At 46.2% G+C, this 22,078-nt stretch overlaps 1 protein-coding gene across 1 annotated transcript; it reads right to left on the reverse strand.

Annotated features, from left to right (window-relative positions):
• Positions 1 to 7,680: 7,680 nt before the first annotated feature.
• On the reverse strand, positions 7,681 to 13,966 carry LOC138921907 (rhox homeobox family member 2-like). Its single transcript, XM_070257803.1, has 4 exons — positions 13,638 to 13,966; positions 13,100 to 13,472; positions 11,716 to 11,761; positions 7,681 to 8,193 (listed from the first exon to the last, which is right to left on the reverse strand). Exons 1-4 carry the CDS (start codon positions 13,753 to 13,755, stop codon positions 8,077 to 8,079), a joined length of 654 nt encoding a protein of 217 aa, XP_070113904.1. The 5' UTR covers positions 13,756 to 13,966; the 3' UTR covers positions 7,681 to 8,076.
• Positions 13,967 to 22,078: the final 8,112 nt, after the last annotated feature.

The following is a 22,078-nucleotide window of genomic DNA, read 5'->3' on the forward strand; positions in this document are numbered from 1 at the left end:
TATATTTAAAGTGCTGAAAGGAAAAAATCTACAGCCAAGCATACTCTACCCAGCAAGTTTATCATTCAGAATGGAAGGAGAGAGAGAGTGTTCCAGACAAGGAAAAACTGAAGGAGTTTATCACCAAGAAACTAACCTTACGAGATATGCTAAAGGGACTAATTTAACTGGAAAAGGAAAGACCACAGGGGCTGGAATGGTGGTGTAGTGGACAAGTTCATGCACCCTGCTTCAGCGGTCCAGGGTTCACAGTTCTGGATCCTGAGCACAGACCAAGCACTGCTCCTTAGGCCACGCTGTGGTGGCATCCCACATAAAATAGAGGAGGACTAGCATAGATGTTAGCTCAGCAACAATTTTCTTGAAGCAAAAAGAGGAAGATTGGCAACAGATGTTAGCTCGGGGCCAATCTTCCTCACCAAAAATAAGTAAATAAATAAAGATCACATATTGGGATAAGAAAATTATCAAAAAGAAAAAGCACAATACAATGACTTTTAAATTCTTCCAATCCAAGAGCTAGAATATTTTTCCATTAGTTTGTGTCCTCTTCAATTTCTTTCAACAATGTTTTATAGTTTTCAATGTACAGGCCTTTCACCTGTTTGGCAAAATTTATTCCAAGGTGTCTTATTCTTTTTGGTGCAATTGTAAATGGGATTGTATTCTTAATTTCTCTTTCTGCTATTTCATTGTTATTGTATAGAAACGCAACTGATTTTTGTAAATTGATTTTGTATCCTGGAACTTTACTATATTCATTTATTATTTCTCAAAGTCTTTTGGTGGATTCTTTTGGGTTTTCTATATATAAAATGATGTCATCTGCAAATAGTGACAGTTTCAATGCAATCCCTATCAAAGTTCCAATGACATTTTTCAAAGAAATAGAACAAAGAATGTAAAAGTTATATGGAACAATAAAGATCCTGAATAGTGAAGGGAATCCTGGGAAAAAAGAACAAAGCTGGAGGTATCACAATCCCTGATTTCAAAATTTACTACAAAACTATAGTAATCAAAACAGCATTCTACTGGCACAAAAACAGACACAGAGAGGAGTGACATCAGCATCATGGTGGAGTGAGCCCTCCCCTCAGACGCTCCCGCTATGATACAATGAAAAGTACATTCATATACCAACAGAGCACATTCACACAACCCAAAAGACACCTGAGAGACCCTCGCAGCCATACATCTGAAGGTGGAGGTGCTGGACCTCCCAGAATTAAAGATAAAGAGAGAATCCTAAAAGCTGCAAGAAAAAGGCAACAAGTTACATACAAAGGAAAGCCCATAAGGCTATCAGCTGACTTCAAAGCAGAAATCTTACAGGCTAGAAGCAAGTGGCATGGTGTAGTTAAAGTGCTGAAAGGAACAAACCTACAGCCAAGAATATTCTACCCAGCAAGTTTATCATTCAGAATGGAAGGAGAGAGAGTTTTTCAGACAAGCAAAAACTAAAGGAGCTTATCACCAAGAAACTAGCCTTACAAGAAACGCTAAAGGGACTAATTTAACTTGAAAAGAAAGACCACAAGGGCTGGGACATTGGCCATAGTGGATAAGTTCACACACTCCGCTTTGGCAGCCCTGGGTTTGCAGGTTTGGATCCCAGGCATGGACCTAGCACTGTTCCTTAGACCACGTTGTGGTGGCATCCCACATAAAATAGAGGAGGATTGGCACAGATGTTAGCTCAGCAACAATCTTCCTTCAAGCAAGAAGAGGAAGATTGGCAATGGATGTTAGCTCCGGGCCAATCTTCCTCACTAAAAAAAGAAAAATCACAAATAGGGATAAGAAATTAACTAACAAAGCAATAAAATCACTGGTAAAGGCAAGTAGAGAGTAAAAGTAGCAGATCAACCGTGTATGAAGCTAAGATGAGGGTCAAAAGACAAAAGTACTAAAATCATCTACTTCCATGATAAGAGGCTAATGGATACATATGCACAAAAAAGAGGTAAGATATGATATCAAAAACATAAAATGTGGGAGAAGGGGACTAAAAGAGTAGAGCTTGTAGAAAGAGGCCCAACTTAAGAGACCATCAACTTAATATAGATTTCTATATACACAGGTTATTATATATGAACCTCATGGTAATCACAAAGCAGAAACCTATGATAAATACAGAAATAATTAAGAGAAAGGAACCCAAACATAATAGTAAAGAAAGCCATCAAACCACAAGGGAAAACCAAGAGAAGAAGAAAGGAACAGAGAACTACTTAAACATACAGAAAAAAGTAACAAAATGGCAATAAGTACATTCTTATCAACAGCTACTTTAAATGTCAGTGGACTAAATGCTCCAATCAAAAGGCATAGGCTGGCCAACTGGGTGAAAAAAAGACCCATATATATGCTGCATACAAGAAACCCATTTCAGACCTAAAGCCACTCACAAACTGAAAGTGAAGGGTTGGAAAAAGATACTCCATGCAAATGAGAAAGAAAAGAACGCTGGAGTAGCAATACTTATATCAGACAAAATAGACTTTAAAACAAAAACTGTAACAAGAGACAAAGAAGGGCACTACATAAAGATAAAGGGAACAATCCAACAAGAGGATATAACACTTGTAAATATTTATCCACGCAACATAGGAGCACCTAAATATATAAAGCACTTATTAACAAACATAAAAGGAGAAATAAACAGTAACACAATAATAGTAGGGAACTTTAACACTCCACTTACACCAATGGACAGAGCATCCAAACAGCAGATCAATAAGGAAACACTGCCCTTAAATGATACCTTAGACCAGATGGACTTAGTAGATATATACAGAAGAATGCGCCCAAAAACCCACAAATGCGCATTCTTTTCAAATGCAAATGGAATATTCTCCAGGATAGATCACATATTAGGCCACAAAACAAGTCTCAATAAATTGAAGAAGATTAAAATAATACCAAGCATCTTTTCTGACCACAACAGTATAAAACTAGAAATCAACTACAGGAAGAAAGTCGGAAATGCAATAAATATGCGGAGATTAAACAAAACGCTACTGAACAATGACTGGGTCAATGAAGAAATCAAAGGAGAAATAAAAAATATCTGGAGACAAATGAAAATATGACATGCCAAAATTTATGGGATACAGCAAAAACGATTCTAAGAGGGAAATTTATAGCAGTACAGGCCTACCTCAACAAACGAGAAAAACCTCAAACAATCTAACAGTGCACCTAAAGCAACTGGAAAAAGAAGAATAAATAAAGCCCAAAATCAGTAGTACAGAGGAAATGATAAAATCAGAGCAGAAATAAATGAAATAGAGACTAAAAAAATCAATAGAAAAAAATCAATGAAATGAAGAGCTGGTTCTTTGAAAAGATAAACAAAACTGACAAACCTTTAGCTACACTCACCAAGAAAAAAAGAGAGAAGGCTCAAATAAATAAAACCAGAAGTGAAAGAGGAGAAATTACAATGGACACCTCAGAAAAACAAAAGATTATAAGAGAATACTATGAAAAGCTATATGCCAACAAATTAGATAATCTAGAAGAAATGCATAAATTCTTAGAATCACACAACCTCCCAAAAGTGAATCAAGAAGAAACAGAGAATCTGAATAGAACAATCACCAGTAAGGAGAGCAAAACAGTAATCAAAAACCTCCCCAAAATGAAAAGTCCAGGACCAAACGGCTTCCCTGGTGAATTCCTCTGAGCATTCAAAGAAGACTTAATACCTATCCTTCTCAAACTCTTCCGAAAACTTCAAGAGGAGGGGAAGCTTCCTAACTCGTTCTCATTACCCTGATACCAAAACCAGACAAGGAAAACACAAAAAAATAAAATTACAGGCCACTGTGGAACCTGATGCAAAAATCGTCAACAAAATACTAGCAAATCGAATATAACAATACATGAAAAATATCATACACCATGCACAAGTGGGATTCATTCCAGGGATGCAGGAATAGTTCAACATCTGCAAATCAATCAATGTGATACACCACATTAACAAAATGAAGAATAAAAGTCACATGATCATCTCAGTGGATGCAGAGAAAGCATTTGACAAGATCTAACATCTGTTTTTGATAACAACTCTGAATAAAATGAGTATAGGAGGAAAGTATCTCAACGAAGGTTGAGACGACAAAGGCCCTTATGGACTGGGCCCTTTATGACAAACTCTCCTGAGAGCTTGGCACAGCCGGACAGAGAGATAGCTCGGAACCCCAGGCTATTTGACTGGCCACCAATGTGCACTCTGGTAAATGCCCCTTCCATATGGTGGAGACCAAGGAGAATATTCTCACTGGTCAAGAGGCAACTGCTTACTTCTTAGTTTTCACTAGAAATTAAAGTTTCTAAGGGTTAATAATTCTAATTAATATATGTAATGAAAGCTACTATAAATAATAAAGAAAAACCTCTGTACACAAAGAAAATAAGTTGTATGTTTCCGGTGAAAAAAAAAGGTGTGAGGAATGGAGATGCATTTTTGTTGAGAAAAGAATAATTTTGTCCCAGAATAAAGCTGGTTATTTCTGAATAATAATAATGATAAAAGAACAAGGGATAAACTAAAATGCACATAAAAATGTTATAGAAGGTTTATTAACAAAAAAAGTTGGAAAGGGATTTTATGTGTGGCCAGGGCTGGCTAAGATTGGAATGAATTTAATTGAGTAAATAAGTTTTAATATCAAAAGTAAACTAGTCTAAAATTAAAATTAGATTTTCTGTCCCTGTTAGAAAGAGAGAGGGGCTGGCCGTGTGGCCGAGTGGTTAAGTTCACGCGCCCCGCTGCAGGCGGCCCAGGGTTTCGTTGGTTCGAATCCTGAGCTGGGCGCGGACATGGCACTGCTCATCAAACCATGCTGAGGCGGCGTCCCACATGCCACAACTAGAAGGATCCACAACAAAGAATATACAACTATGTACCGGGGGGCTTTGGGGAGAAAAAGGAAAAAAAGATAAAATCTTAAAAAAACAAATTTCAGCCATGAATCAGGTACAATACAAAACTCACTAATTTATAAATAATTATGTCTCTAGCAGATGGAACAAGTTAAGATTACCTGCTTAAACGTCTTTTGTTTTTTTGTCTTTTTGTTTTTTGTGAGGAAGACTGGCCCCGAGCTAACATCTGTTGTCAATCTTCTTCTTTTGGCTTGAGGAAGATTGTCTCTGAGCTAACATTCTGTGCCAATCTCCCTCTTTTTATGTGGGATCTCGCCACAGCTTGGCTTGACGAGCGGTGCTATTTCTGCACCCAGGATCCAAACCTGAGAACCCCGGGCTGCTGAAGCGGAGCACGCGAACTTAACCACTTTGCCACTGGGCCGGCCCCAAGTTTTTTATCTTTAAATATTTGTGGGGAAGACTTTTAAGATTTATATTTGCCTTAGACAAGGAGGGTGTGAGTTAGATTTGCAGCAAAAGAGCCTCTCTGGTAGCCTGCATTTAAAACAAAACATTTTCCCTCGGTTTTTTTCCTTAAACCTTAGGCTTCATTGATTGAGCTAGCCAGGTTTAGTCTCAGGCAACCGTGGGCTGTTATCTTTTGGGGTGTTTACATTTTAAAGACGTGGTAAAATTTACAACTTTAATGGACAGAGAGAAAAAAAGGCGAGTTTCCCTTTTTTTCAAAGGAGTTTCAGGGTAATTGCCATTTAAAATTTTCCTTCAGTCTTAGGAACTGGGGATGGTCTAAAGAGTTCTGGGAGAGGTTATAAGCCTTTTGAGGCAAATAGGGAATGTTTTGGGATTGGTGAAAGGGAATGGGTTGAATCTGACCTGCCTGTAGAGATGCACTTTCAGCTTTGCAAGGACTTGTAAGGTAAGGACAGTGGGCTCTCAATTCCTCAGAAACTGGGCTGTAACTTAAATGACATCATAGGTTGATCTGCCGGTCCGGTTACATTATTCCTAGTTTGCTTCTTTCCTCTGGGTACATAGTTTTATTCTAATTGAGCAAAGAAGGCCTATAAGAAATTCCTATCAGGCTCTGAACATCAGGGTTTAGTTTGGCCAATTTTTGACCACACAGCTGCTAAAAAAATCCTTTTAAATATCTTGTTGGGTTTTTAAGTGAGACAAACAGTAAATGTTTCTGCCAGTATTAAACAACTCTACGGACCCAAGAGGCGTCCTCAGAGGTTACTACCTTCCCAAGATCCAGAGTCATTCCCAAAGAGAGCCAAAAGAAAGAACTGACAGCCTGCATGCACGTCCCAGCCCTAACTCTGGGAGCCCACCTGCATCGTGGTCTCCTGCAATGAGACCCAACTGTTCAACTGAACCGATCTATTTTGAAGACTAAAAGTTTAATTCCGTGAAATAATGGAACAATCTACCAACTCGATTTTTAATATGGGAAACTTCCAGGGAAGTTTCAGAGGAGGGAACTGTTGGGGCCCAGGGCAGGCCACCTCACCCCGAAATATCCCACAATAGCATATTGGTTATTTTGAGTTCAAGTTACTTGAGAAGCAACAAGGGCATTCTGACCCTCCTGTCTCTGTTCCCCCCTGAAAGCAGGAAATCCATCTCCCCTGTGAAGGGTGCTCTCCCTGCATCCTGATCCCGGGAGCCTGCAGAGACAAACCTTGCTAATTTACTCCCTCAAGCCTCAACTCTGCTTCAATGCGTCACGAATTACGTACCTCTAATCTGAGTTTCTTTGTCGTGTCATTCCTCACAAATTTATTGTTTCTTTGTGTAAAAGATATATATGCTGCCTGCCACGTGCACTCTCTGAGCACCATTTCTCTATGATCTCCAAAACGTGCTATTAAACTGGGTTTTTCTCCTGTTAATCTGGTCTTGTGTCAATTTTATTGTTAGTCCAGCCATAGAACACAAGGGTCGAAAGGTGATTTTCCCCGACCCTGGCACGTTTCGCTGTAGAATTAGCTGGAACCAGGGTTCTCTCAAGGATGGTGGAGGGGACAAAACACACTTGAAGGCGTGATCTCAGCTCTGAGCTGAGGAGGAAGCTATAATGTGCTCTCTACTTGTGGGGGGTGGAGGAGGGCAAGGGGGCGGGAGAAGAGCCTTGCTCTGGCCTTGAGGGAGTCTCCCCCTGCGTCGCCTTGGAAGAAGCAGGACCCTCCTGCTAGAATGGTTTCTTTCTGTTTTTTTCAAGTTTTCTTTTTTTCGGCTGTACATCATATTGCGAGTTCTGTGTACATTCCATCATGTTCACCACCCGAACACTAATTATAGTTTTCTATCCCCGTGTCCCCTCCACAAAAGGGAAGGTGGCGAACAGAACTTGGAGAGCACCAGGTGAAGGCCTGGCTCCCACTTCTCCCTAAAGCCCCGGGAGGAGCCTCTTAGGAAGCTTCCCGTAGAGTCCTCCGTTGTGCCTGAGCTCCTCAGCGAGAATGGGGCTCAGGCCTGCCTTGAAACGCACTGTTCTCTCATCAGGGACTCATGCCACTCCATCTGACACATCTGTATGGTCCCAACGGGGCAGGGTCGGGGGACGATGGGGTGTTGGGGGAGAGGGTGGCAGAGAAGAGGTGGGTCTGTGTGAGCCTGCCACGGGCACTTGGGAAACTTCTGAGATGTGCGTGGCCTGCCGATGGTGACTCAGAGATACTCCTGCATGACAGGAAGCCTCCTTGGCCGTCGGTCTGAACGGCATCTTCTTCGCAATTTCCATCAAACTCACTAACCCCATGTAACACACAAGACAAATTTGCAGAGAATTCACAACTTTATTGAAAATACAAACACGTGCCCTACAAGAGAGGGTCAATGACTGTGTACTTTTATTTAACACATTTAGCAGGCATTTGGTGAACTGCTCTTGATGGTGAGGGATGCAGAATTTGAACTTGGCTCAAAAGAACTTTGAAAAAACTGTCACAGAGACCATTCTTTAGAAAATGTGGGCTACAAAAGGCCCCCTGATGGTAAGGGAGCAGGCCATGCCACACGACAGCAGCCACAGGGAAGGAAAGGTGGAAGAAGCTAGGGCGGAGGCGGCAAGAACACAGGAGGAAAGGGAGACCCGGGCGGCAGAGGCAGCCCCGGCGGCAGCGGCTGCAAAAGCATCCGCATGCAATCCGGAGTCCGAATCAGGATGGTACTTCAGGGTCTGCCCGAGCCAATGACGACGGGGGGGCCCAGGACCACGGGGGGCATGACTCTGAACATCAACGCCCTCTGCCATCTCCTCCACTTGGCCCTCCTATTCTTAAACCAAACCTTCAAACAGAGGGAAAAAGGGATTGGTTTAGTACGTTGAGCGTTTAATGTCATGAAAAAACACAGCAGGCAACTCTCTATGCCCTTAAGATTTTAAACTGCGTCAGGAGAAGCTGTTTCCTTCTTGCGAAAATATCTTAGGAAAGTTGCCACCATGGCCCCCCGCCCCAGCTCGCCGTCGGTGAGCACTGGCCGCGTGCCAGGCTCCGGCTTGGCAGATTGCTGTGTCTCTCCTCCCACCTTTAATGTTATTTTCCCCACTCTCGGACGCAGGTGTGGCTGAGGAATTGCACTGTGTCCCTGCTGTGATTGCTCTGCTTGGTACGTCTGTGTCCTGACAGCTGCCCCTCAGCTGTCCAGCTGCCACTAACCCCGCCTCACTAGGCAAGTGTCACAGTGGCCTTGGGGAAGCACAGTATGGTAGGAAGTGGGTGTCTCTTAAAGTCATCCTGAGGGGAACAGCCTCCATGTTGAAAAGCCCATCTTCAGTGTACAGGAAATAATCAAAGGGGGTGTGTGGGATTTTTAAACCAAAGCTTTCCTTCAGGGATGACTAAAGGGCCATTCATCCTCTGCCACCTCTTGGTAGTTAAAAAGATGGCATTGCGAGCGAGGCTCGGTCAGAGGGGGCCCAGGGAGTTTGTGGCCGGGCTTGCTGGGACACGAGGATAGCTGAAGCCATGGACACTGCTTTAACTTTTTAGACTTTAGGGGAAATGAATGCTTAGACTCACTAAATTCGGGCCGACTTTACTAAAGTCCCAAATTTACCGAGTTGACTAACTCTCTTAAAATCCTTGCCCAGGCAAGAGTTTGGAGGGAAAGAGGCATACCGCTGTCACCGTTGTCAATTCTGCGAGCTCCGACCTGGCCCACCCTCCAAACCTTCCTGGGCTCGGGACCAGGTCAGCCCACTGCTCCAGGACCCTGGGAGGGGGCCGCTGATGCCCGGCATGCCACTCAACCTAGGCCGCGCCGCTCACCCAGGAGGTCCCCTTCTCCTCCCTTATGCTTAAGGCAAGAAGATGGAACCAGCGGTTGGGGAAGAGAGTCGACAACCGTGTGGGTGAGGGGGTCACAAAATATCCAAACAACTAAAAATAAAACTGCCCTTTAGACTACATTGTCCCCTCAGCATCCTAGTCAGCTCAATCACGTCGTGTTTACTATTTTGGGACAGTCCCAGTCTGCATCCTCCTCTCTCTGCCTGTTGCCTTATTTTCACTCTCCCACCGTAGTGTTTGGGTCCTTCTGTGTGAATATGTAGTCTAAAAAGCCACTGTGATAGGGCTCACTTTGAGGGATCCAAGCATACCAGCGGTCAAACCTGCATAAACACAACCAAAATGCAAATCGGGCTCACTGAGGTAAAGGCTGCTACTAGCTGCATATTTAAAATACCGGTTTCCTAGAACGACTCTTACTGTTAATTGCAGACTAAGGGGGAACCTCCCTTAGCATTTTCTTCAGACAAATGCTGCATGATCTCACTTTTATGTGGGATCTAACAACAAAAAACCAAACTTGCAGAAAAAGACCAGATTTCTGCTTACCAGAGGCAGGGGCTGGGGGGGTGGGAATTGGACGAAAGTGGTCAAAAGGTACAAACCTCCAGTGAGCAGATAAATGAGTACTGGGGCTGTGATGCACGACGTGACGAGCACTGTTAGTTACCACCGCTCTACCACGGTTACCACTGCTCTACAGTATCTCTGAAAGTTGCTGAGAGTAAATCCTAAGAGTTCTCACCACAAGGAGAAAAACAATTTTTTCTTTTTTGGTTTGTAACTATGTGAGCGATGATGGAGGTTAATCAAACTGACTGTGGGGATCACTTCACAATATGGGGGAGTCAAAGTACCGTGCTGGACGCCTCAAACCTAGACGGTGCTGCTTACCCGTCAGGGCTCAGTGAAACCAGGGGAAAACGTCTTTGGGAAATTCATGCTGTAGAGTTTGGAAACAGGTGAGAACATCCTCTCTCTTTCCTTAGTTGTTTCTTGTGGCTCCTCGTCCCTGCAGAACCCCACTGAGGGAGCACTGCGCAAACCCATGCAGGGAGGAAGTCCACGCACGAAAACTGAAGTTTTTCTTTTCCTCTGAGCTTGCTCTGCCTGCTTGCGAAAGCAGAGGCCTGGTCCTCCCGGCCCCGGCCAGACCCGACTGTGAGCCCAGCCCTCGGCCTCAGGACGCCAGCGCTCAGCGGCCTGCTTTGTTGGGTTGCTTCTCAGACACCCCGTCACTAGGTCTGCGGCCCGTTTCCGTCACTGCCCTCACACACGGTCTCTGCAGCAAAGCTAATAAACCCAGCCTGATTTTTCTTTTCCTCTCTTTCTGTCTTTTCTCCTTCTTCTTTTTTTCACTTCCAAATTATCCTTTGACACAACTTAGACTTTCCTACGATCTCAAAACATCACCTCTTGATCCATTGACCCATAAATTAGTCATCACTGACTGAGCAAAGAAAAAGCATTTCAAATTCCCACAGGTGAGCATCCAGCCTGAACTAAGAGCCATCCCCCGCCCCCCCCCCCCCCCCCCACCAAGTTCCACACAACCCACCGCTTCACGACAGCGCCACCGGAAGGAAGGACACACCTCTTAGGTGTTAGACATTCCTCCAGAGAATATTCACCAATGCACTTGGAGTCTCAAAAATTTGAATGTGTGTGACGTCCCCAAGGCATACGTTCGACTCTCTAATTCGCGCCTGGCGCTTGCACCTTGCTTCCACCTTTCTTAGGTCGGTGGAACTTTGAAATTGTTGTACTTTCCTTTGTTTCATCTTTTGGACATAGTTACAAGGTTGCAACACCCCCTCCCGTCCCCGCCACCATGCACAACCTACTATGTTAGCAGTGTTTGCAGGCTCACATATCAAAGAATTGCAGAAGATTAAAATTTAGGGCCGCCATTCTCTACACCACTCTGCCAAACACTTCAAAACAACGGCAGGAGGACCAGGCGCTTGGACTCATGCTATACCCTCCCCACCGGTCTCGGCCGAACCAAACACACATCAGCTGCTCCTCTGCTGTGTTCTATGTGTGAATTACGCCCCCTCTTCAATGCCTAGATACTTATAAATTCACTCCTTACATAAAGAGCTTATGCTTGGTTTTAAGTAATTTAGTATAATGGAACTTCTTGGTGCATTCATCTGAGCAATTTCCACTTCAGACTTAACCCCAATGTGACTCCACACACAAGTGTTACCTAAAGGATACCCGTGTCAAAAGGAGTTGAGCTATACATACACATCTACCTTTGTATATAAGGAACAGTGTACTAATGATCATTTTTTTTTCTCCTTTAGGAAATCACGTTCCTTCTGGTGACGGGCAGTTTTCCAAAAGCTGCTGTTTACTTACCCCGTTTTCCACCCACCAGGACCCCAAAGTTCAAAACTCATTTCCCAAACACGGAAGAGGCAACAAAAACACACAAACGTGAGACCGTGTAGGACAGAAGCAGGTTTTAGAAGGGCTGCCCTGCCGAGCTGCTTTGTTCAGGTTTACTCACCTGCACCCTGGCTTCAGTCACACCCATGCGTCTAGCAAGCTCCTGTCTGAGGGGGAAAAATCGCAAGTGTTCAGTATTTGGAGCTGTGCGTTAAATTAAATCTAGCGTGATAGTGCATTCTTATTTGAAACTTTTTCTTTCAGGGAAATGTCAGCCATTTGCTTTACGAACCCACTTCTGCAGTAGGAAAACTCACACCACTTCAGGACTGACAGTGAACTGACGTTGACAAAGCACTGAAGGAGAGCCAAGTATCACGGGTGAAGGAGGCACGGTTCCCAAGGACACATGAAGTTCTAGTTCACCGAGTGTTACCGACTTCAAAATGAAAAAGAATATCTGACTGAGCAAATTTCCCTACCAACTTTCAACCATTGCTCTCACTCGTGTTATGCGTTAAATTAGAACCTTAAAATAGCCTGCTATCTATCTATCTATCTATCTATCTATCTATCTATCTGTCTATTATCTACTGTCTGCCTATGAGTGATGAACAGGCTGGAGTCCATTCCTAGACGATGCTTAAGGATGGCACAAACTCTCTGCTGTTCATTCTTCGGTTGCACTTATTTTTTTTTTTTTTTAAGATTTTATTTTTTCCTTTTTCTCCCCAACGCCCCCCGGTACATAGTTGTGTATTCTTCGTTGTGGGTTCTTCTAGTTGTGGCATGTGGGACGCTGCCTCAGCGTGGTCTGATGAGCAGTGCCATGTCCGCGCCCAGGATTCGAACCGACGAAACACTGGGCCGCCTGCAGCGGAGCGCGCGAACCTAACCACTCGGCCACGGGGCCAGCCCCCGGTTGCACTTATTTTTAAACTTTTTTTAATCACCAGCTCCCCACCCCACTCGGCTACACTATTCCCTAGTATCTAAGATGAGGCTTGCTTTACGGACAGTTTTCTCTCAAGAACAGGATTTACGGGGATGCAGAAAAATCGCTAATCAAGATCAATCACTTTCAAACGCAGCGTTTAAAACTATGAAAATCAAGGCAAAAACAATCCGTGAACAACAGATGATCCAAACGTTAAACAAAGGCACGATCCAGTCCGGCGTTTGCTTCCCCCTGCCTCACGCTACTCACTTTTCTCCCTGGCCTGGTCCCGACCGAACGTTTTCTATCTTAAAGGCGGCAGCCAAAGTTTCCTGCCTCGATTTATTGAAATCCTGAATGAAAACATTTACCTTGACTCCCAAGAGGCACAGCCCTCACCCCAACCCTAGAATCCAAGGGCAGGGGCGGGGGCCCTGGCAGCCTGGAGTCCCCCAGGTGGCTCTTCGTGAGGGAGGGGAGGAGAGGGACCTGTGAGAGAGCCGAAGGCCGCCCTGGACCAGCCCCACATGCTGCCTGGAAACGACGCGAAGCAGAGCAATCGGCTTACCGCAACCACAATTCGGGATACGGAGTGTGGCGGAAAACGCCCTCCAGCTCCCGCAGCTGCACCGGGGTGAACGTGGCGCGGCGGCCCGCCTGCCGCCTGGCTCCAGGCTGTGGACATTCGACGGCGGCCTGCGGGGGCTGCTCCTCCGGCCCCTGCTCTCCCGCTTCTCGGCCGCCATCGCCGCCGGCCTCGCGGTTCGCGGGAGCTCCAGCGCCAACGGCGCCGTCGTCCTTTTCTTCTCCTTCTCCTGCTCCGTCTCCTGCCTCTTTCCCTTGTGCGGCTGCTGCTGCTGCTTCCTGCTCAGGTTCGGCCTGTATCCCTTCTTCCTCTTCTCCTCCGTCTGCGCTAAGCGAGATCTCCACACGTTTCGCTTCTGCAAAGGAGGAATCCCAAAGAGAAAGATCAGGGCGTTGGAGCCCAGGCTGTGGGAAGAAGGGGGTGAGGGGCTGCATCGGAGGGGTGTCCTGTCCGCTCGCCTCTCCCAGGGCACGCTCCTTGCTTGGAGTTGGCCGAAGGGCCTGTCCCGACCACCACTCACCATGCCCTTCTTCCCGGTCCTCGTCGTCTCCCTCGTCGCTGCACTGCTGTGGAGGCTCCAGGTCCCGAGTGCTGTCCAAGAGGCCGTGTGCTTCTGGGGATTCTGCTCTGGGATCCATGGCTCAAGGCTGGAGTGGCGGCCCGCGACCCGGCTCCTTCAAGGCTCTTCGGGCGTCTAGTCAGGTCAGAGCGTCTAGGCAGGTTAGAGCAGCTAGTCGGACTAGAGCGTGTCTGAGTAGGCGCCGTGTGTGGGCTCACCGCCAGTTGCTGGCGATTGGGCGGGCTGAGGTGCCCATACGGCAGGGGCGTGGCCATCAAATGGGAGGGTGTGCCTGCAAGGAGGGCGCATGCGCCAGGACAGAACTTGGGACTCCGGGTTGCCCTTTGCCCGACTACGCCCGACCTCCTGGGTTGTCTTTCCAGAGGAAGACGGGGTTGCGTTGGATCGTTCCAGCCGATTTGTGCAGGGGAAGCGAGAGAACCCACGCTAGCTCCGTAGACGTTGGAGAGATGTTTGGAGAATCTCTCTTGGCCCAGCCCTCCATATCCAGCATCCAGTCGTAGGCAGGGAATAGTAAACTAGTATGATTGGCCAGGAGGTTGCCTGCTCTGAGTTTTTGCAATGAGGCTGAAGTCAGAGTTCGCCATACTCCCCGGGACTCCAGGAACAGGAGCTTGGCCTTGGGTCTGGTCCGACAGGGGGAAATTCCCCCTTCTACCCCTCTTGACTAAGAATAAAATTGACACGAGACCAGATTAACAGGAGAAAAGCCAATTTGATAGGTCCACATTGGAGATCATACGAACGACGCTCTCCAAGATGGGCAAAGCAGGCTGCTTGTTACATCTTTTGACACAGAGAAACAATCTGTGCGAAAATGTCAGGACCGAGAAGCTTAGGTTTGGGGTGTGTAATTAGAGAGGAATTTAAGCAGAGTTTAGGCTTGAGGTAGCAAATTAGTCGAAGTAACGGATTTTGTGTCTGCCGGCTTCCTGGCCCCGAATTCCCTAGCTCTGGCGATCAGGCTGTCTCCGTCGCCTGGTGGCGGGAGGGTACCTTCCACATGGGACATTTATTTCCTGCTTTCCGCGGAAACAGAAAGAGGAGGGGGAAAGCCCCTTTTTGCATTGGCCGCTTCTCGAAGCTTCTTACCTTTAATTCAAAATCATCCATAGGCCCTTGTGGGATACTTTGGGGTGCCCTGCGCGGGGCCCCCACGCTAACCTGAGTTGCTTATTCTCCCCTAGTCTTAGTTTTCTTATCTGCCAAATGGAGACAACAGTAGAAGCTAACACACGCGGTTGCGAGAAGATTAATAGAGACGATTTAAAAAAACTTTATGAATGACCGTACCCTGTTGCCTCCCATTTCCTACTTCCATCTTTTTCCTGGTTATTTTTCATGAGGGCCCGTGAGAGGAGATCGAGATGCTTATCATCTGAGTGTGGGCACCGAGGAGAGGAGAGGATGTCTTCTTGTGAAAATGGCGTCCCTACCGTGTCTTTTTGGAGATGTACATGCTTCACGCAAGAAGCCCATGTCGGCTGCTGCGTATGCAGGGCAGCCGGGTGGGGAGGGCTGAGAAGGCCCAGCTGGCCATGGCGCCGTCGGTTCTCACCATCTGGGGAGGCGGATTGGCCCACCCAGGAGCAGGAGGCCCCACAGCTTGGAGGCAGGCAGCCCAGCCCCACCACTTACTTGCTCTGTGACCCCGGGGGAGTTAGCTGACCTCTCTGTGCCTCAGGTGCCGCATGTGTAAAATGGGGATCGTGACCGTACCTCCTCTGTGGTGTTGTGAAATTTGCATGAAGTAATACAAGGAAGGCCCATGGTGAAGGCTCAGACATCTTGAGCTGATGCCGGAGTTAAGGGGTCAAGACCGAGTGGGGTCAGTCCGCACGTGAGCCCACACTGTGACTGAAGGTGCCAGACATGGAGCGTAGCCCCTGCTCCCGAGTGGATATGAGAGTCTGTGGAGCGGCACATCGCTGTGCTTGCTCATGCTGGCGACATCATGTGGGAGCTCACCGCGCACCAGGGCCTGGCTAATCGGTGTGTTCCAGCCCTCCCCTGAGGAGGGGACCATCACCGTCTTTAGTTCCTGACCGAGGAAATGGAGGCTCAGAGACGTTCACTGACTCCCCCAAGGTTACACAGCTCGGCGGAAGTGCGCCAGGATTCAAACCTTGCAAGACACTTTGTTCTCAGCACCCCGTGCTAGAAGCAGGTTTGGCTTTTGTGGGGAAGAGGGTGTCCTTTGCACCTCACAGGATGGGTCAGGCATTGGCAGATGCTGAGCTGTGCAGGGAATCCCGGTTACAAGAAGTGGCGTGAGCTGCCCGAGGAGGAACCAAGTGCAAGCTTGTCTCAGGGAACCCCCACACGGCCAGAGTGGCCAGCAGAGTGAGTGCATGTAACACGTGACTTTGAGGGGGAGCTGGAGGGAGAGCCTGAAGACAACACTGGTGTGGGTGAGAACTAGTTTGAAAGGTGGGTTGGGGCCAAAGTTATGGGAGGAGTTCGAATGCCTGGATTTGGGCGTGGGTCACTGTAAGTGTTTTGGTCAGCGGCAGTGACTTGGTGAGAGCAGTGTCTTAGGATGCGGGGTAGAGGGGGAGAGTCTAGGGTGCTACCTGGCTCCATTCATTGCAGTGACTGGGGTGGGGCACATTGTCTGGACGTGGGGCTCCTGATTTGGAGGCCATGGTTGGCCACCAGGGAGATCGTGAGTCTCTCGGAACTCGAATGTAAAATCTGTCCGTACTGTGACTTTAAGCGTGTGCGCGCCTTCCCTCAGATTCTCAAGGGGGTGCGTGATGGCACTGACCATCCCCCTGCCAAAATACCGAAGCCCAGGGGTTTGAGTAAAGAAGCCAGGTTGGGAGTTGGAACACCTGAAGTGGGATTCAGCGCACAGCATTGCTCTTCTTGTTTCCTCCTCATAGCGAGAACTTCGGCCCCATGTTCTTGTCACGTGACACTGAGCAAGCCTCATCGTCTCTCTGAGCTTCAGTGTCCCAACGATAAAATAGGGTGACTGTTATTACTACTACTAATGGCTAAAGATAACCGTCTCACGGAATACTTTTTCTTTCTCTGTTTTTCTGTCTCTCTCTGCCTGGCTCATTTCACTCAGCATAACGTCCTCGAGATTCGCCCATGTTGTTGCAAATGGCAGCATTTTCTCTTTTCTCACGGCTGAATAATATCCCATTGTAAATATCCATACGTACATATACATATGTATGTATACCCCACATCTTCTTTATCCATTCATCCATCAATGGACACGTGGGTTGTTTCCATGTCTTGCTATTCCCGGAATTCTTGTGAAGCTAGAATGAAGTATGGAAAGCTACATTGCTAATTTTACCAGTAAAAATATAGGGGGTGATTTTTATTATTGTCAATTGTGTTAAGGGTTTTGACTTTTTATTTATTTGTTTATTTATTTTTTAAAGATCGGCACCTGAGCTAACGTCTGTTGCCAATCTTTTTTTTTCTCTTTCTTCTCCCCACAGCTGCCCAGTACATAGTTGTATATTCTAATTGTAGGTCCTTCTGGTTGTGCTACGTAGGGCACTGCCTCAGCATGGCCTGATGAGCGGGGCCATGTCTGCACCCGGGACCAAACTGGTGAAACGCTGGGCCTCAGAAGCGGAGCAGGCAAACCTAACCACTCGGCCACGGCGCTGGCCTCTTCATTTTTAAAAATACCTGTTATCATGAAATCTTCAAACATACACAAAAGTAGAAAGAATATTGTAATGAACCCCCATAAAAATAATCATCCAGCTTCCATATTTATCAGGCTTTTGTCAAACTTGCTTCCTCTAGCCTCTTTCATTGTCCCTCCCACCCTCTCTTCCTTCTTTCTTCGCTTTCGTCCTCCTCCCCTCCCATTCATTCTCCTCTTGTTGTGATAATTTAAAAGAAACTCAAGACAATATGTCTTTTCATCTCTATATTTTTATGTGTGTGCACTTTCTAAAAAAGATAGGCTTTTCCAACACAACCACAGTGCCGTCCAGGCGCATGAATGGTACCGTATTCCCTTGGTATCATCACCCAGTCGTCTGTATTCAGAATTCCCCACTTGCCTGCAAGGTGACTTTTTACAGTTTTTTTTTTAGGATGTAAGTTTTGCTGTGTCTACACTGATAGAGTAAGAGGAAAACTCGTGGGGGCCATTTGCCTTAGAAAGGGATGGACTAAATTAAAGAGAGCCCCTACATGTCTATGACTGCTGGTGGTTGTGTGTGGCAATGAAAGTGATTCAGTTCTTGTGTTCGCTGCCCTGTCATAGGACACCACAGGCTCTTCAGGTTGGTTCCAGGGAGCTGAATCATTTGCACACTAACTCCCTGCCCAGACCCTGGAACGTTGCATCCTTTTACCGTAACCAGGAGCTAAGGGTAAAATTCCATGATTTTTCTTTAAATTGTGCCTGAAATAGTAAGCCATTATGACCAGGAAGCTTGTACAACCACTGCCGTCCACGGCTCCACGTGGTGAAGCATGAACCAGACACCACCCCCAAGGATGTCTTCACCTCCGGCTGCCTGGGCTCAATCCTCAAAGGGCTGCTCCCTATGGTCGCATTCTCTGCAGGGCCCTTTCAGAGGGGAACCTTATATGACATCCTTCGTCCTTGCTATGATTGGGAAAGTTATTTGCTTTTAGTCTACTTGATGGTAAAAGAAATGCAATGTGCTAACTACCATTGACTTTCAGATGTTTGGGTCTAGCTCAGTCCCCATCTCCTGTAAGAAGCCTTCCCAGCCCATAGTACTCTCATCTTCTGAGCTCTTACTGCCTTTGAAATGGGACCAAGTCATTAGATTCCTATCACCCCTTACCTCGGTTGTGAGCCACTCTTAAATGTATGGGAGCACAGATGTATATGCATGTGTATGTACACGGGTCAATGCAGTATGTATGTGTGTGTGTGTGTGTGTATTTTGTGATTTCTCAATTAGATTGTAAACTCCCTGCACTTGACACGCTTCTCAGTTTTGCCCATGCAGAACCCCAAAGCAGTGCTGTGTACCTAGTAGGCATTCAGTAAGGACTTGTTGATTGGTTGGAGAATATAGATGAAGGGTGGATGGCCTTGACCAAGGCCAACAAGCCTGGGAACTTTTAATAGCTGAGTTTGTCGAGTGTTGGCTCCATCCTCTTATTTTCCTCCCAAGCCATCTGGCAGACCTGAGCAACAAACTCTGAGGTAGCAAAGACCTTCCCAGAAGACGTCTGGCATTTACTTGGTGGTCTTAGATACGGGTTGAGGAACAGATCAGCAAGGTGCTCCCCTCTCTGTCTGAAGAGAGGTCTGGCGAGCCGCCCTGGAAGTCTTCCCCGAATTGTGAAAAATTGCAGGTGCTCTGGGGAGCTGGTACTTTGGCTTCGAGACTGACAATGCCACACACCTGCCCAAAGCAGAAGACACCTTGAGAATAGTTGTGAGTAAGTCAACAAAGCCCTTCTCGTGCCTAGAGTGAGCTCAGCCCATGAGAAGGGCTGTGTGCATCCACGGAAATGAGCCACTGGGGCAACCGGTTCCCTGCACACTTCCGGTTCCTCAGGAGGCTCTTGGAGTCTAAGCTGGACGTGAGACCGTGTCCTTTCTCAGTCCCACGTTGAAATGACTGAAGGGAAGGGCATGGGCCACAGGACATATTTCACAGAGAGGCCGTATCAACAACACAGTCAATCCAGCTTGTGTAGGTTGTATGTATATGTGTGTGTGTGGGTGTGTGTATCACGTATTATATAATATAGGGTGTGTACCGTTTTATACATCTCTATATGTATATGTCTGTAGCCAGCCCTGGAGGTCTAGTGGCTAAGATTCTGTGCTCTCACTACCTGACAGGGTTTGTTTCCTGGTCAGGGAACCACACCATCCGTCTGTCGGTTTTCATACTGTGGTGGAGGCATGTTGCTGTGATGCTGAAAGCTTGTGCCACCAGTATTTCAAATGCCAGTTGGGTCACTCCCTGGTGAAATATGTCCTGTGGCCCATGCCCTTCCCTTGCGTCATTGCAAACATGGGGCTGAGAAAGGACACAGTCTCCTGTTCATCAGCTTAGACTCCAAGAACCTCCTGAGGAGCCGGAAGGCTGCAGGGAACCGGTTGCCCCAGTGGCTCATTTCCATGGATGCACACATGTGTGTATCATATAGGAATGGCTCAAATCAAAGTACATGTTTTTTAATTTCTCCTGAATGAAAAGAAAAATATACATGGAATGGGAAAAAGAGTACAAAGTATTGAAAATATTTCCTATGCAAACGACAATAGGTTTACATTACAGTTGCGATATTTAGCATTAAAAATACAGGAGGCTGAGTTACGTTTGAATTACTGGTAAACAACATATATATTTTTGGATGTGAATGTTTCATAAAATCCTTTTTTTCTTCTGCTGGGTGCTCTGACCTTCCCAGCCTATCACCTTGTCCCTGAGGCATAATGTTTCTTAAGATTCACTCAGTATGCCCGCTTATCGTGAAGAACCGTTAGAAAATGTGCCAGCAAGTAGGAGCAGGTCAAGCACGTCCTGGTTCGTTAGCTTGGGGCCTCCTCTCTCAGACGCTCCTAATGTCTTGGGCATCAGTGGGAAAAAATTTGAGATCAGAACTAGGTAAGCCGAGCGAAGCATCCAGGTAGAGAAACTCACAGGCAGGGATGGAGGGGAGAGACCAAAACATGTATGGGAGCAGGTCTTATAATGAGAAACGACAGAGTGGAACAATGGCAACCTAGGATTCTTGGCCTTAAGAGTGCTTTTAATTACATTCTTCTGCTTCTGCGAATGAAACTTGTTGAAAGTTAGCTCTCAGGCAAGGGCCACAAATGGGCAGCTGCAAGCTGAGTGTATTCTGCGGACCTGTTTTAGGTGGCCAGCATGCTTTGTGGTAAAACATCTCAGTTAGTTGCCAACATTTAAAGAATGGAAGGTTTCATACCAGCATTTTGATTTGGGGCCAGTCTTGAAAAGCTGGAAAATCTGGCCATCCTGACCCAACATTCTTGCCCAGCAACGCTGAGCTGAGCTGAATACCAGCCGTCCCCTTTGGGAAAGACACGTGCCAGTCCCCACCCTCCTTGCTGTTCTCACGCCTGGCCTTCTCAACATTTGAGTTTGTAACGCCAATCATTTAAAAACATGATTTTTTTATTATGAGAAATGTCAAACATATACAGAGAGAATCGTAGCATGAGTCCCGCGTCCTCATTACTCAGTTTCAACAGTTATTAACAGCCGTCGCATTTCATCAATGCCCTAACCAATGCTCCAACACCCCTGCATCTGCCCCTGGATTATTTCGATGCAAATCTAGGCCTCGCATCGTTTCATCTGTAAATATCTCAGCGTGTATCTCTAAAGGAACCAGAATGTGTGACTCCTAACCAGGCCTCTTCCCACTATGTCACATATGCCACAGGTTGTACCGCGGTGATAGGCTATATCATGGAGTAATAGTACTGAACATTTCTCAGGGCTTCCTCTGTCGCTGGGCGTTGTGCTGGGTACTTATGTGCATTATGTCATTTGTTCCCCTCATCAGTTCTATGACATAGATAGTGTTATTATTTCCATCATATAGTCTCCACACAGAAGTCCTCCCTAATACATATATATATATGCATGTGTATGTATACACATGCAAATGTGCACATATTTATTTATATCATATCGAATATATTTCTAGGGGCCAGCCTGGTGGCGCAGCAGTTAAGTGCGCACGTTCCGCTTCTCAGCGGCCCGTGGTTCGCCGGCTTGGATCCTGGGTGCAGACATGGCACCGCTTGGCAAAAGCCATGCTGTGGTGGGCGTCCCACATATAAAGTAGAGGAAGATGGGCATGGATGTTAGCTCAGGACCAGTCTTCCTCAGCAAAAAGAGTAGGATTGGCAGTAGTTAGTTCAGGGCTAATCTTCCTCAAAAAAAAAAAAAGAATATATTTTTATATTACTTAGATATATTATTCATATATATCTAATTGTATACAAAGCCTAGAAGAAGTAGTTCAACTCTGTTTTGTTTCTTTAGGAAATCATGTTTCTTCTGGTAATGAGAAAGTCCCATAAGCTGGGGTTTACATATCCCATTTCCCACCCACAAAGATTCAAAGTTCAAAACTTATTTTCCAAACATGGAAAAGGCAACAAAAACACTCAACTTGAGAATGTCCGCAACATAGATGTCCAAGTCTTGAAGCAAATTTTAGAATGGCTGCCTTGCCAAATACGTTTTTTCAGCTATACTGACCTGCATGCTGGCCTCAGTCACGTGCATGAATCTTGCAAGCTCCTTTCTGAGGGGAGAAAACCACAAATACTCCGTGTTTGGAGTTGCAGATGAAATTCAATACACCATAGTCAGATCACACTTGCTTTTAAATACCTATCACACAACCCCTCTTCCCCGGGA

Source organism: Equus caballus, chromosome X (assembly GCF_041296265.1).
Source record: "Equus caballus isolate H_3958 breed thoroughbred chromosome X, TB-T2T, whole genome shotgun sequence".
In the NCBI taxonomy this organism is placed as follows: Eukaryota; Metazoa; Chordata; class Mammalia; order Perissodactyla; family Equidae; genus Equus; species Equus caballus.